At 45.7% G+C, this 16,198-nt stretch overlaps 2 protein-coding genes across 2 annotated transcripts in view; both read left to right on the forward strand.

The window, feature by feature from the left end:
- Positions 1-15,272, forward strand: part of LOC127585927 (butyrophilin subfamily 3 member A1-like) — a 35,034-nt gene extending 19,762 nt beyond the window's left edge. Inside the window, exons 5-8 of the mRNA XM_052043678.1 lie at positions 4,542-4,661; positions 6,202-6,234; positions 8,356-8,380; positions 11,213-15,272. Of these exons, the coding sequence (XP_051899638.1) occupies positions 4,542-4,661; positions 6,202-6,234; positions 8,356-8,380; positions 11,213-11,801 (767 nt within the window). The 3' untranslated portion in view covers positions 11,802-15,272. The remainder of the gene's footprint in view (positions 1-4,541; positions 4,662-6,201; positions 6,235-8,355; positions 8,381-11,212) is intronic.
- LOC127585799 (uncharacterized) overlaps positions 1-16,198 on the forward strand; it is a 74,096-nt gene that overhangs the window by 34,938 nt on the left and 22,960 nt on the right. Inside the window, exons 11-12 of the mRNA XM_052043497.1 lie at positions 4,503-4,661; positions 11,215-11,570. Coding sequence (XP_051899457.1) covers positions 4,503-4,661; positions 11,215-11,570 — 515 coding nt within the window. The remainder of the gene's footprint in view (positions 1-4,502; positions 4,662-11,214; positions 11,571-16,198) is intronic.

The raw sequence follows: 16,198 nt of genomic DNA on the forward strand, positions 1-16,198 counted from the left end.
AGTTATTTAGTACAGATCCAAAACGTGCTAGACCACGGGAATTTCTAGACTGCAGGATGTCGGAGCAGAGAGTTTCAACCTGTACTTCTTTATTTCAGTGCTGTTTTTGCCAATGTTAGTTTCTATTAGTCAAATGCCACTTAAATTTAAATAATCTGCAAAAACACTAAAGGTTAAGTGTTTTAAGCCTCCAAAGGCTGATACCATCCGCTGTTTTTCCATCAAGATTGGATGTCAGTACAAATACTTGCAGCCCCTTGACTCTTGTCCGACTAATTCAATGCATCTAAATGGACAAACCTGGAAACCTCCTGGAAATCATGATGTACATGGCCAGGACTGTACTGGAAATAATGACTGATGTCCATGTATCTAAATCAAATACCATCCTATTGATGGAAATGGTGAGACCGTGGAGTACTCTCTGAAGCACAGTGGGATAACAAGTTTGGCCAACATCTTGCCCCAATCCCAAGAAAGGTTCATTTTCATGACGTGAGAACCCTCTGTCCCCCCCCCCCCCCCTCCCCCCTCCCCCCGCCACCTCTTTTCCCCTCCTGACACAATCCAGCACACAATGAGGGGGATAATAACTTTTCAATCAGTTTAGGGGAATCCAGGAGTGTTGGGGACACCTCATTCCTTGCACTTGTCAACGGCGGTTCTTACAGCCTGTGTGGATGAGAGCAGAGACAACAGGGATGATGAGCCATCAGACCACAGCGCATGTTACAGGGGCCACTCAGTCAGGCAGAGTGAAGAGGAATACTGTTCTCTGAAGACGTGCATGAGGGACCTTGTCAAAGTCCACATAGACAACATCCACTGCCCTGCCCTCACCTACCTTCTTGGTTACCTCCTCAAAGAACTCCAAGAGATTTGTCAAACATGACTTCCTATACTCACAGCCGTGCTGACTGTTCCGAATCAGACCATGTCTCTCCAAATGTTGGTGGATCCTGTCCCCCGGAATCCCCTCCAGCAATTTACCCACCACCGATGTCAGAATCACCGGCCTGTAGTTTCCTGGCTTGTTTTTGCTACCTTTTTTAAACAGTGGTACCATATCAGCCACTCTCGTCTTCCAGGACTTCACCTGTGGCCAGAGATGAAGCAAATATATCTCCAAGGGCCTCCGCAATTTCTTCTCTAGATTCCCATAAGGTCAGAGAATGCACCAGGTCAGGCCCTGGGGATTTATCCACCTTAACGCACTTTAATGTCTCCAATACCTCCTCCCTGCTAATTTGTATGTGGTCCAAAACATCACCAATCATTTCCCTCATTTCCTTAGCCTCTATAGTTTTCTCCATAGTAAAAACTGAAGAGAAATATTCATCAAGAACCTCTCTCATTTCCTTGGGTTCCACACACAGACAGCCATGCTGAACTTTAAAGGGACCTATTCTCTCCCCAGCCACCCTCTTACTCTTAATATACCTATAGAATTTCTTGGGATTTTGCTTCACCTTGCTTGCCAGATCTCGCTTTTCTCCTCTTTTTGCCCTTCTAACTTCTCTTAAGTGCACTACTATACTTCTTGTTGTCATTAAGAGATTCACTAGTTCCCAATTGCTTGTGTGCAGTGTATGCCTCCCTCTTTTTCCTAACCAGAGCCTCAATATCTCTCGTCAATAAGCATTCCCAAAACCTGCCAGCCTTGCCCTTCACACTAACAGGAACACGCAGGCCCTGAACTCCTGACATCACACATTTAAAGGCCTCCCACCTGGCAGACACTCCTTTCCCTGCAAACAATCTCACCCAATCAACCACTCCAAGATCTGCCTAATGGCTCCAAAATTTGCTCTACCCCAGTTCAGGACAGCCTGTGAACCGGTCGTATCCTTCTCCCAGAAGAGATCCCAATGATCCAAGAACTTGAATCCTGCACCAGTTCCTCAGCCACGTGTTCATCTGCCATATCCTCTTAGTTTTACCCTTAGGTTCTCTCCTAACGTTCCACATTCACTGCACAGGACCTCATCCTTCTTTCCACCGATGTTGTTGGTACCAACATGCACCATGACCTCTGGCTGCTCTCCCTCCACGTTCAGAATATTCTGCAGCCACTCCGAGACATCATTGACCTGGGAGGCAACACACTATCCCAGCATCTCTTTAGTGGCCACAGAATCTCCTGTCTGTCCCCCTAACTATCGAGTCTCCAATCACTACTGCCCAGCCTGACTTCTCCCTTACCTGCTGAGCCTCAGAGCCACCGTCCTGGTTGCTGCTTCTTTGCCCCAGCAGTATCCAAATGGGTATACTTGTTATACTTGTTGCTGAGGGGAATGGCTGCAGGGGGACCCTGCATGGTCTGTCTTTTCCCCTTGCCTCTCCTGGTGGCCACCCAATTATCTGCAGCCTGCACCTTGGGTGTGACCACCTCACTAAAGCTCTTGTCTATGATGCTCTCAGCATCCCACATGAACTAAAGTATGTCCGACTCCAGTGCCAGTTCCTTCAGATTTAATAGAAACCTGAAGGGCAACATTTTTTCACCCAGATGGTGGTCAGTATATGGAATGAGCAGCCAGAGGAAGTGGTTAAGGCAGGTACTTGGACAGGTACATGGATAGGAAAGGTTTAGAGGGATATGGGCCAAATGCAGGCAAATGGGGCAAGCTTAGATGGTCATCTTGACTAGCATGGGCTAGTTGGGCTGAAGGGTCTGTTTCCGTGCTGTATGACTCTATAACTTGAACAAAGGAACTGGCAGTAAAAAGGATTAATTTCTCTACAGGCTTACCACTGTCAGCATTTTAATTTATGGTGTCTGATTACAATAAATTAATGGTTTTCCACAGCTTTTTGACTTTAAAACTTGCACCAGTGCATCTAATCAAGTCGAACATCAGAAACTGTGTCTAACATCACTGTTAATCTCAAAAAAGAAAACACCCTCATTATAGAGAGGGTCATTTTTAAGATTGCAGCCCACTTGTACCCACACTACTTAAAATGTCAATTCAAAGTATCCATCAGTTGGCATTTTTTAACGTTGGGAAATCTCACATCTGAAATTAGAGACGCTCACATAACTAACAACATTTTTTGTTTCACATTTTCTGTGTGAACGTGGGGTTCCCCCGGGTGCTCTGGTTTCCTCCCACATGCAAAAGATCTGCAGGTTGATTGGTTAATTGACCACCGAAAATTGCCCTCGTGTGGAAGTGGTCGGTAGAATTGGGGAGTTGATGGGAATGTGGGGAGAGTAACTACAGGGACGGTTATCAGGGGAAAGGGATAAATCTGTGAGCCGGCACTGACTTCTTTGGGTGAAACAGACACTTCTGTGTGCTAAGGATATATCCAACTTCCACTGCTCTAGTCTATGTCTCTTAGAACTCTCAGGATCCTGTCTGTAGCTTCAACCACATTCTCAGCCCACCCTGACACTTCCAGTGAACTGTGTACATATGCTCCCAGCTTTGTACCTGATTTAGAATTGTGCCCTCTCGTTTATGTTACCTCTTCCATTCTTCCTCCCAAAAATGTAACACTTTACGTTCTTCAGTATGAAGTTGCATCTGCCATCCAACCACTCTTGCATCGGCCTGTCCATTTCCCCTTGAGGTTTGTTTGTATTCTCAGCTCAATATTTTGTGTCATAGAACAGTCCGGCCCACCATGTTGTGCTGAACTAATTACACTAGTAATTAAATGTCTAACTAAACTAATCCCTTCTGCCTACACGATGTCCATATCCCTCATTCTCTGCACATTCATGTACCTATCTAAGAGACTGTTGTATCTGCCTCCACCACTACCCCGGCAGCGCATTCCAGGCACCTGCCACTCTTGTGTAAAGAAAACTTGCCCCACACATTCCTTTGAACTTGCTCCCTCTCACCTTAAGTGCATGCCCTCTAGTATTAGACATTTCAACCCTGAGAACTAATTACTATATGTATGCCTCTCAAGATCTTAAACCTCTATCAGATCTCCCCTCAGCCTCTGCCACTCCAAAGAAAACAACCAAAGTTTGTCCAATGTCTCCTTCTAGCACATGCCCTCTAAACTAGGCAGCATCCTGGTAAACCTCTTCTGCACCCACTCCAAAGCCAGCTACTCGCCAGTCTTCTGGGACCTCACCTGTGGCTAGAGAGGACACAAAGATCTTGGTCAAGGCCCCAGCAATCTCATCTCTTGCCTCTCTCAATAATCTGGGGTATATCCCATCAGGCCCTGGGGACTTATCACCTTGATGCTCTTCAAAAGACCCAGCACCACCTTTTTATTGATCTCAAAATGCCCCAGCACATTAGCGTGCTCCGCACTTCACATTATATAAGACGGTGACAATAAACCTGATTCTGATGCAGTGATGAAGTGCTCAGAGCCTCCATTACAACAGCTCATTAACAAACCCCAGTGCTGCCATTTCTGGCACTTCCAGTGAACACCCGTTGACGTTACAGCAGGAGGCTGCTGGGGCAGCTGTGGGCTTTCCTCCTCATGGAACTTTACTGAACTAATTCCCCTGGTGTGTGTTGCAGATACTGTCATTGTCTCATTCACTGGTCTTTACTCTACAGATGATCTCTTCCCTGGTGTTTCGGAGTGGGTCCTGCCACTGGTCCTGAGCATTTGTCTTCTGATTGCCGCTAACTCTGCTGTGATTTATTGGAATGTGAAACAAAACAGACGCATCAAAGGTACGTTAAACAACAGTGTGAGGTAGTTCAAGTTTATTGTCATGAGCATACATACCCAGGATATAAATGCCATGAAAATTAACTTTTTGCAGCAGCAGCACAGGACACAACAAACATAACTGGCATAAGCTTCAATGAATATAAATTTTACGTAAAGTTACACAACAAAATAAACATAAATAGGCATAACGACATTCGTGCAAGTTATGGGAAATGTAGTCCGGGGCAGTGTTGGGGTTTCTCAGGTCAGTCAAGAACCTGATGGCAGTGGGGATGAAGCTATTGTTGAACCTTGAGGTGTGGGTCTTCAGGCTCCTGTACCTCCTGCCTGATGGCAGTAGTGAGAAGAGGGCATGGCTCAGATGGTGGGGTCTTTAACCTTAATGATGGATGTTGCTTTCCTGAGACATCATCTCTTGTAGATGTCCTCAGTGGTGGGAAGAGCTATGCCTGTGACGGAACTGGGTGAGTCCACCACCCTCTATAGCATCTTGTGTTCCTGTGTATTGGAGCTCCTATACCAGGTCATGATGCAACCAGTCAGAATGCTGTCCACTGTATATCTGTAGAAGTTTGTCAGACGCTGCAGAGATAAAATGCAGAATCTCCTTAAACTTTTAAGAAACATACAGGTCTGAAAACCCAACAGGGATTCTCCCAATTTCCTGCTGTAACTTCAGTGGAAAACGGAGCATTCTCTGGAGAAACAGTGCAAAATCCACAGTTCCCTGTGGGCTCTGATCTTCCAGCAGTAAATGTTGTCCCTGGAAAGAGTATTTGTGGCCCTGGAGATGGGAAGTGAAGAAGTCAACTGTCAGATTTTGCATCTCCTGGGTCTGCATGAGGAGGTGTTGTGGGAGGAGATGTAACTGGATCCTGATTCACCTCTACTTCCCTTGACTTGGTTTCCTGTATTTGGTCTCCTCTACAGTGGGGAGACCGAGCACAGATCGGGTGATCACTGCTGAACATCATGAACCTGACCTTCCAATCATTTGTCACTTTCATCGTGTGTCCCATCCCAGTGTGAGCTCTCTGCCCTCAGTGTCCGACAGTGATCTAATGTGGCTCAACAGAGGCCGAGGAACAGAACTTCTTTTGAATTGGGCATCTCACAGCCTTCCAAATTCATCACTGAGGTCAACCATTTCACACCATGACCACTGTGTCCACGTTTTCCTTCTGCAACTGTTGGTAATGACTTTGCTGTTCCCATTTAAACCTGTTTCCCCTAGACCCACGGTGTATTTCTTCTCTGGGCCCTTACCCCATCATTTCCCACTCCTGCCCTCTACCTGTTACACACCGGCCCTTTTGTTCTTCTTTCTCATTTGTTTTGCTCTGCACTTGCTTCAAACCTGTCAATGCTTTGAAATGTTCCATAAGTTTCGTTCCTCTCTGTGGACTGCTTGAGTGTTTACGTCATTTTTCTGTATTAGTTTCAGATTTCCACTTCATTCATCTGCACAGTTGTGATTCTGATTTGTCATTTTCTCCAATATCCATGTTGTTCTAATATAATATTGATCCATCTTTTCAGAGCTGGAACTTCGGAAATCCATCGTAGAACGTGGTAAGAGTTCAATATTCAAATATCCACAATCCACAAATAATATTATTTGTAGAGTAATTGCAGGTTTATTGAATTAGACCAATATTTTCATCTGTTACAATTTGTCTGTTAACTCCATTGATAATACAACGCTACTTTATACCAGAGGTTAATAAACTGATGCCCTGTATATTCTGGGTGCCACCAGGACACCTGGAATAACCTTTGTTGTGTGACTGAAGTGCATTGGGTGGAATTTTCCGAGCACTTGTGCTGCCACACGGAGCTCGGAACAACAGATGGACAATCAGAAACCTGTGGGTGCTTCAGCCTGACCTCAGGGAACATGACGGCAGCTTCCCAGAGTTGGAGTTGTATTCCTGCACCGAAGATTCTTTTCACCACTCTGATTTAGGTTGGTGATATCATTGGGCCAGATTTCCCTGAACCCAGCCAGTCCGTCGCAGACACACAAGCCCTGTGGCTGCACTAATATTTTTCAGCCGTGCAGATCCCAAAGATCCAGTCGCTGTGTCCCTGTCTAGGTCATTCCTCAACACACAATGGGCCACAAGCGACAAATCAGCCACAAGTGGTGGAAAGTAAAGCCCTGCCCACTGACCACCCTGATGACTGTCTACTCGCTGGTGCTATCAAAGTTTCCAAATATCAGATATTGGAAAACAGTTGGGAAAATTAAATTATTAATAAAGTAAATATTATATTCTTTAAATGATTTATTTTAAAAAAACAATTATAAGCATAAGTATACATTAACGTAAAGAAATATAGCCAAAGGTTTTCCCTAACCTGCCTGCCTGTGTCGGGGCCCCACCTGTGGATGGTGAAAACCTGAGGATCTGATATGAAGTCCATCTGGCCGCTTGGCTCAGCAATGTGCGGAGCACTGCTGGACTCAAGGGCAGAGTGAGAGCTCGGGGGTACATCAGACCCCCAGCGAGTACCCAACCTCCACACTGCAGTGCACAGGTGCAAAAGCCCAGATCATGCTGCTGCTGATGATTGGAAGAAGAGCAGGGGAATCCTCCTCAGTGTCTGGGTCAATATCTGTCCCTCCATTAACCACACTGGAAATTATTATCCAGGTTGACTGAGGAAGGTTCAGTGATTTAGGAGCAGGGTGCGTAGTAGTGGGGAGTGCTAGGATATGACAGTGTTGTGGGAAGCAGGGTCTATGTGGGAAGGGGTGCAGGATAATGGATCCCAGGTTTCCCCTCCACCATGTGTCTACCTGTTGAGCTCTCCTTACCTTAACTTGGTTCCACCCTCGGGTAGCTCCCTCCCTGCTGATTGTCCTTGTCACTACATATGTGGCATAAAGTATTTAAGGTGAAATAAGAAACTCCCCTCACGATGGAGCCACAACACTGTGGTGCTGATTCTGCAGCTCGTCTGTTCTCTTTCTCCCATTAGTGGATGGATTGGTGAACTTTCCAAGCAGTGAGAAGGGATTTACTGCGTGACCCGTCCACTCCCAGGTAAATGTGATCGTGGTCACTGCACGGAGTCTGGGATCTCCTGCTCAGCCCATGTGTCCTGGTTCTGATGCTAAGCACCTACAACAGGATATCCAAAGAAGTATCAACGGGTCGAGCAAATTTTATCCTCACTTTATCCATATTTTCAGACAGCAGTTGTGTAAATGAGTGACTATTTCCTGCCAAAGCCTGTCAGTAAGTTCCCATCACCAGGTCCAACAGGGAAACATCGGGTCAGCTGAATTCTGGCAGAAAACCATTTGCCATCAGTGGGTCTCAGGGCTGAATTTTGCCCCTGACCTTCCTTTCTTGTCATTGTACAAGAGAGTGGTCCACATTCGCTAGCTCAGTGCCCAGGTATCTGAGCTTGGCCTGTGGGATGGATTGATTAAGTAAACTGAAGTATGATTCTCTTCACATTAAACTGCATGGATGGAGACTGAGTCTGCAGGGACACTGCCGTCTGGGGAAGTTATAGTACCTGGTCCCTGAGGGGAAAATTCAGCTTCCAACTTGCAAGTACTGACACTGCAGGGGGTCCAAAAGGAGCTTCTATAATGCATTTAAAGCTCTTTACCATGAAATGTTGTACATTAAACCCCAGGCAGATTTCTTCAGTCTTGTCTGTTTCTTTGGCTTTCAGAGTGGAAGAGAATATGCGGCCATGAGGTAAGATCTTGTTTTACTGTTCTGAGGAAGCTGATGTGAGACTCCAAGAGCCCATTACAGCAGAAAGCCAAGAAGAGAATAGAAAGTGTCGGAGGGAAATTGGAAGGGAAATTCGGAAAGCAAAGAGTGAGGTTGAAAAAAAACTACCAGCAAATAAAATGAAAGAAAGTCCAGTGTTTCATTTACATAAAGAGCAGGAGGATGACTAAGGAAGGAGTGGGGCTGATTAATGCCCAAAGAGATGACCTGTGTGTGGAGGCAGAGGATGTGGGTCAGGTTCTTCATGGATACGTGTGGGTGGCTTCACAAATGAGGGGGTGATGCTGATATTGTAGAAAGAGGAAGAGTGTGAAACATTGGATGGGATAATGATGGTAAAAGAGGAAGTATTAACGGGTTTAGCATCCTTAAAAGTGAAATGTCCAGCCCAGATAAATATGTTCCAGGCTGTTGAAAGAAGGGTGGAAATTGCGGAGACTCTGACTGTCATGTTTCAATCCTCCCTGGTTCCAGGAGTGGTGTCAGAGGATTGCAGATATTGTGCTGTTGTTTAAAATGAAGGAAGGAGTCACCGAGTAATTACATGCCATTGGTTTAACCTCAGTGATGAGCAAGTTATTGGAATCCAGTCTGAGGGCAGTGTGAACTTCTATTAGGAAGACACTGGAGCAGTCAGCATGGATTTGCCACAGGAATAACGTGTTTGACTAATTACAACCTTTTGGGGAAGGATGTTTTCACGCAGAGTGTGGTGAAGGTCTGGACTCACTGTCTGAAAGGTGGGAGAGACAGAAACTCTCATCACACTTAAACATATTTGAGTGTTTATTTGAAGATTCTTGACCTTTAGAGAAATCAGCTAAGTTCTGGGAGATGGGTAGATTGAGCTGGGTTGATCTTCTTCAACTAACACAGACTCAAGGGGCCAAATGGCCTCCTCCTGTGTTGTATGTTTTCTTTGATATGACAATTTACTGTGTGATACCCAGTAAAACAAAATAAACTCAACCCTGATGAATTACATCAGAAAACCTGAAAACTCTTTTTAAAAAAAAAATACACCAGGCAAACCAAAGAACTAACGTAAAGTCCATGACCAGGACCACTGCTTCATCCCCAAGTGCTGCCTCCTTGAACCGCTACAGTCTGTGTGGTGAAGCTGCTCCCACAGCTGTTGGGGACAGAGGTCCAGGATTTAGACTCAGCAACAGTGAAAGAAGAGATCATTTTCCAGATGAGGATGGTGTGGGACTTGGGAAGAAGCTTGGAGGTGCTGCTGTTCCCACTCACCTGCTGCCATCAGTCAGAGTCATACAGCTCAGAACGTCCACCCTGACCAGTGGGCTCCCATCCCTATTGATCCCATCTTCTAGCACTCGGCCCATATCATTCCATACCCAAGCAATTCAAATGCTCGTCTAGACACTTAAATGCTGTCAGCGACTCTACTTCCACCACTGTCTCAGGCAGTGTGTTCCAGGTACTCTCCACTCTCTGGGTGAGAAAGGAGCCCCTCAGATCCTCTCTAGATATTTTCCCCCGACCCTAAATCTATGTCCTCGGGTTTTATCTATCTCAGATATGGGGACAAGCTTTCTGCAGTCGATCTTCTCATTCTCCCTCATAATTTTATACCTTAATCAAGTTCCCTCTTAACCTCCTCTGCTCCAGGGAAAACAGACCCAGCCTCTGCAGTTTCTCCTCATAACTGAAATGCTTTATCCCAGGCATCACCATCTCTTCGGCACCCTCTCCAGCGCTTTCACATCCTTCCCGCAGTGCACAGTAATCCAGCTGAGGTCTAACCAATGACCTATAAAGTTGGAATACCTTCCTCTCGTATTCAGTGCTCCAACTAATGAAGGCCAGTATCCCGTTTACCTTCTTGACCACATTGTCTACCCGAACTGCTACCTTCAATGATCTTTGGAGTTGTACACCAAGTAGTGTAGCAGTTAGCGTAACGCTATTACAGCGCCAGCGACCCAGGTTCAATTCTGGCCACTGTTTGTAAAGAATTTGTGTGTTCTCCCTGTGACTGTGTAGGTTTCCTCTGGGTGCTCGGGTTTCCTCCCACATTCCAAAGATGTACGGGTTAGGAAGTTGTGGGCGTGCTATGTTGGCGCCAGAAGCGTGGTGACACTTGTGGGCTGTCCCCAGAACACTCCACGCAAAAATGTTTATTTCACAATGTTTCGATGTACACGTGACTAATAAAGATATCTTTATCTTTGTTCATCACTGCTCCCTAAGAACCTACCATTCATGATGTAGCACTGCCCACATTAGAACTCCCAAACTGCATTACCTCACACTTATCTGGATAAAAGTCCATCTGCCATCTCTCAACTCTGAGAGATGCCTGACCTGCTGAGTTCCTCCAGCATTTTGTGTGTTCCACCAATCTTAGTGGCAGCTGCAAATTTAAATGACTCATACATCCACATCGAAATCATTCATGTATATTACAAACATTGTGGGTCTCAGCACCGATCCCTGTGAAACACCAATAGTCACAGGCATCCAATCACAAAAACAACCCTCTACCGTTACCCTCTTGGCCTGGATCGCATGGCCTTAACTTTTTGACCAGTGGCCCATGTGGGAACTTACCCTGTAAACCACATCTACTGCACCACCCTCATCAATACACTCCTCCTTCACCCACCTTCTACCCCTCCTGCTTCCAACCACCTGCTGTTCCCCTTCCTTCAATCACTCCCTCTTAACTACGCTTCCCGTCAGTTCCCGACCCCACCCATTGATTTCCACTCAGCCCTCAATTCCCCCCCTACCCCCAAGGACTCTCTAATTCTCTGCTTCTCCCCCCCAGTGTCTGTGACCCTAGATGTGGAAACGGCGCATCCGGAGCTCGAGGTGTCTGAGGATCTGAAGAGTGTGAGATGGACCAAGACCCGGAGGGATCTCCCTGACACCGGGAAGAGGTTCACAGTCCGGTGCTCTGTGCTGGGATCGGAGGGATTCACATCAGGGAGACATTACTGGGAGGTGGAGGTGGCAGGGAATCAGTGGTGGAGGCTGGGAGTCGCTGCAGAGTCTGTGGAGAGGAATGAACGGGTCAAACTGAGACTGCAGACTGGATACTGGAGCATCGAATGGATTGGTGATGAGTTTCATGTGAACACCTCCCCTCGATCCAGTCTCCCTGCTGATCCCATCCCTGGGAGGGTGGGAGTTTATCTTAGTTATGACTCCGGGATAGTTTCATTTTACAACGTGGACACCATGACCCATCTCCACACCTTCACTGGGAACAAATTCACAGAGAAACTTTATCCTTTCTTCTGGACTTGGTATGGGAACTGGCTCAAAATCTGCTCTGGATATGTAAAAGGGTCAGGCATTGAAACTGGTTCTGGGGGAGGTGGGACCAGTACAAACCAGACGGTCTACACCTGAACAAGACGGCGATCAATGCCCTAGGGGGATTGTTTGCTGGTGCTGTTGGGGAGGGTTTAAACTAATATGCCAGGGGGATGGGAATCCTTGCAGAAAGACAGAGGGAAGCAAAGCAGAGACCAGAGCAAAAGTGAGAAAAGAGAGAAGTAAGAGTGGAGAACAGAAAAGTCCAACACAAAAGACACAAAGGTTACTGGATTCTGAAAGGACAATGAGTGTAAGGGCACTTTATCTGAATGCCCATAGTATTCGAAACAAGGTCAGTGAGCTTATGGCACAAATCAGTACAAAGGGGTATGATTTAGTGGCCATTACAGAAATGTGGTTGCAGGGTGGAGATGAGTGGGAATTAAATATCCAAGGGTATCAGGTAATACGTAAGGATAGGCAGGAAGGTAAGGGAGATGGGGTAGCGCTCTTAAAAATGAGATCATGGTGATAGAGATGATATAAGATCTAAGGAGCAGAATGTTGAGTCCATCTGAGTAGAAATTGGGAAGAGTAAAGGGGAAAAAAAATCACTGGTGGGAGTTGTCTACAGGCCACCAAATAATAACATTACAGGGGCACAGGCAATAAACCAAGAAATATCCAATGCATGTAAGAATGGAACCGCAGTTGTCACGGGGGACTAACTTCCACATAGATTGGGTGGATCAAGTTGGTCGAGGCAGTCTTGAGGAGAACTTCAAAGAATGCATCTGTGATAGCTTTCTTGAACTTACAAGGGAACAAGCTATCTTAGATATGGTCCTGTACAATGAGACAAGTAAAATTAATGATCTTGCAGTCAGGGATCCTCTTGGAATGGGTGATCATAATATGAATGAATTCCTCATACAAATGGATGGTGCAATAGTTCAATCTAAAACCAGTGAATTATGCCTAAACAAGGAAGACTACAACAGGATGAGGGAGGAGTTGGCTCACGTAGACTGGGAACACAGGTTATGTGGTGGGGCAGTTGAGGAACAGTGGAAGACTTTCAAAGGGATTTTTCATGGTGACCAACAAAAGTACTGTATATTCCAGTCAAAAGCAAGGAGAGTGAGGGTGGGGAGAGCTGACCTTGGATAACTAAGGAAATAAAAGAAGGCATCAAGATGAAAGCTCCTGCATACAAAGTCACCAAGAGTAGTGGGAAACTGGAAGATTGGGAAAACTTTATAAAACAACAAAGAATCACTAAGCAAGCAATAAGGAAAGGGAAGATAGATTATGAAAGTAAACTAGCACAAAATATAAAAACAGATAGTAAAAGTTTTTATAATTATATAAAGTGGAAAAGGGTGGCCAAAGTGAATGTCACACCACTGTTTAAAAAAGGATGTAGGCAAAATGTGGCTAATAGTAGGCCAGTTAGCTTAACGTCTATAGTCAGGAAAATGCTTGAAGCTATCATTAAGGAAGAAATAGCAAGACGCCTGGGTAGAAGTGGTTCCACCAGGCAGACACAGCATAGATTCAGGAAGGGCAGGTCCTGTTTGACAAACTTACTGGAGTTCTTTGAGGATATAATGAGTGCAGTGGATAGAGGGGAACAGGTGGATGTTGTATACTTGGATTTCCAGAAGGCATTCGATAAGGTGCCGCATAAAAGACTTATCCATAAGTAAGGATTCGTGGAGTTGGGGGTAAGGTATTAGCATGGACAGAGGATTGGGTAACCAATAGCAGGCAGAGAGTTGGGATAAATAGGTGTTTCTCTGGTTGGCAATCAGTGGTGAGCAGGGTGCCGCAGGGGTCAGTGTTGGCCCCGTAACTGTTCACGACATACATTAACAATTTGGAAGAGGGGACCGAGTGTAGCGTATCTAAATTTTCTGATGACATTAAACTGAGTGGCAAAGCAAATTATGCAGAGGATGCGGAGAGTCTGCAGAAAGATGTAGATAGGTTAAGTGAGTGAGCAAGGCTCTGGCAGATGGAGTACAATGTTGGTAAATGCAAAGTCATCCACTTCAGAAGAAAAAAATAGAAGATCAGATTATCATTTAAATGTTGAACGATTACAGCATGCTGTTGTGCAGAGCGACTTGGGAGAGCTTGTGCATCAATCGCAAAAGGTTGGTTTGCAGGTGCAACAGGTTATCAAGAAGGCAAATGGAAAGTTGCCCTTCATTGCTGGAGGGATTGAATTTAAGAGCAGGGAGGTTATGCTGCAACTGTACAGGGTACTGGTGAGGCTGCACCTGGAGTACTGTGTGCAGTTCTGGTCTCCTTACTTGAGGAACAATGTACTGGCTTTGGAGGTGGTGCAGAGGAGGTTCACCAGGTTGATTCCGGAGATGAGGGGGTTAGTCTATGAGGAGAGATTGAGTCACCTGGTACGATACTTGCTGGAATCCAGAAGAATGAGAGGGGATCTTATAGAAACATAAAATTATGAAAGGGATAGATAAGATAGAGGCAGGAAGGTTGTTTCCACTGGTAGGTGAGACTAGAACTAGGGGACATAGCCTCAAGATCTGGGGGAGTAGATTTAGGACGGAGATAAGGAGAAACTGCTTTTCCCAGAGAGTAGTGAATCTGTGGAATTCTCTGCCTAGGGAAGCAGTGGAAGCTACCTTATATATATTTAAGACCCAGTTAGATAGATTTTTGCATAGTAAGGGAATTAAGGGTTGTGGGGTAAAGGCACGTAGGTGTACCTGAGTCCATGGCCAGATCAGCCATGATCTTATTAAATGGTGGAGCAGGCTCGACAGGCCAGATGACTGACTCCTCCTATTTCTTATGTTCTTATTATATTTTTCCAACAAAGGGAGAAATCTCGCCAAGTGTTTCCAAATATCAAAAAGCCATGCAGGGACTTCCAGACAATGTCTGTTTTGTGGACAAACTGTAGAGGCTGGTATCATTCTCCTTGGAGCAGGAGAGGTGAGAGGGAGATTTAATGGAGGAGTTCAAAATAGGGAAGATTTGGTCCAGTAAGTGAGGAGAAATGGTTTCCAGTGGCAGCAGGGCTGTGAGCAGAGGACACGGACCGAAGCTAAACGGAGACACAATACAGATGCTGGGATAACCCTCCCATGACCTATTTGTCCCACTCCCGTCTGGCAAGCGGTACCAGAGCATCCGGGCCAGAACTACTAGTCTGTACAACAGCTTTCTCCCCCAGGCTATCAGGCTCCTGAATACCCTGGAGACTGTGCAAACCAGGGCTTTTGGCACAGCATTTGTTTGAAACTATGGCATATAAGAACTTTGGTTGCTGCTGAACATGTTTATACAATTGGTGCAACACACTGAGTTCTGTATTTTCTTTGTCCAACTTGGTTTTGCACTAAATTTGTATTCTGTATATACCATTTTTTGCATTATTTGTACTTGCACATTTTTTGTCTGCGTTTATTGTAGGTCTTCTGTTTAATTATGTCCTCTGTTCTATGTATGTCCTCTGGTGTGAGAGTCTGGGGGAAACAACATTTCATTCCTCCATGTGTTTTTATAGCATATGGGTGAATGACAATAAAGTAACTTGAACTTGAAAGTGCTGGTCTGTCCATATCCCTCCATAGATGCTGCCTGATCTGCTGAGTTCCTCCAGCACTTTGTGTGACACGGACTGAAATCATCAGTAAAAGAAGTGGAGGGAATGAGGGGAGATGCACCTTCAGACGTGACGATCGCAACACACTCCTAACCAGCCTCCCTCATTCCCCCAGAAACACCAGCTCATTCAACACTCTGCTGCCTGTGGCCTGAATCTCACTGAGTCCCTTTCACCCAGTGCTCACTGAGAGGTTTAACCTGCTCTTATCCAGTCTCTTTGGACCATTTAACCTGTTCCTGGCTAGTAACTGGTTTCAGCTGTGTCTGTGCAATGACCTCACCCTTGGACTGATATTTGGACAGAAGAGTATCAAATGGAAATCAGTCCAGAGAAATGTGAGGTAATGTATTGGGGAGGTGCAGCCAGAGAAAGGGATCTTCAACAAACAGGAGGGTATTCAGAGGTGCTGAGAAACAGTGGGACAATCAACATGTCACCTTCAATACCAGAGGACCAATCACACTTGATCACTGCTCTACCAGTATTAGGAGCACCGACCGCTCCATCCCTTGCCCACAATTTGGTAAATCTGACCGCCTGGCTGTGTACAGATAGACTGAGGACCATAGTACTGGAGGTGAGGAGTGTGAAGAGCTAGTCAAGGGAGGAAGACGAGCTGCTTCTAATCAGTGAGCTGCTGGGCCATGTTCGAGACTTCTTCAGCAGACCTGCATGAATATGCTACAGTCATCACCCAAAAAGCATCCAGCTGAGTTCTGAAGATCTGTGAGGACCAACTGGCTGGTGTATTCAAGGAATCTTCAACCTTCTGCAGTTTGAGTTTCCCACCTGCTTGAGAAGGGCATCTATAGTACTGGTGCCCATGAAGAGCACAATAACC

This window comes from Pristis pectinata, chromosome 34 (genome assembly GCF_009764475.1).
Source record: "Pristis pectinata isolate sPriPec2 chromosome 34, sPriPec2.1.pri, whole genome shotgun sequence".
NCBI lineage: Eukaryota > Metazoa > Chordata > Chondrichthyes > Rhinopristiformes > Pristidae > Pristis > Pristis pectinata.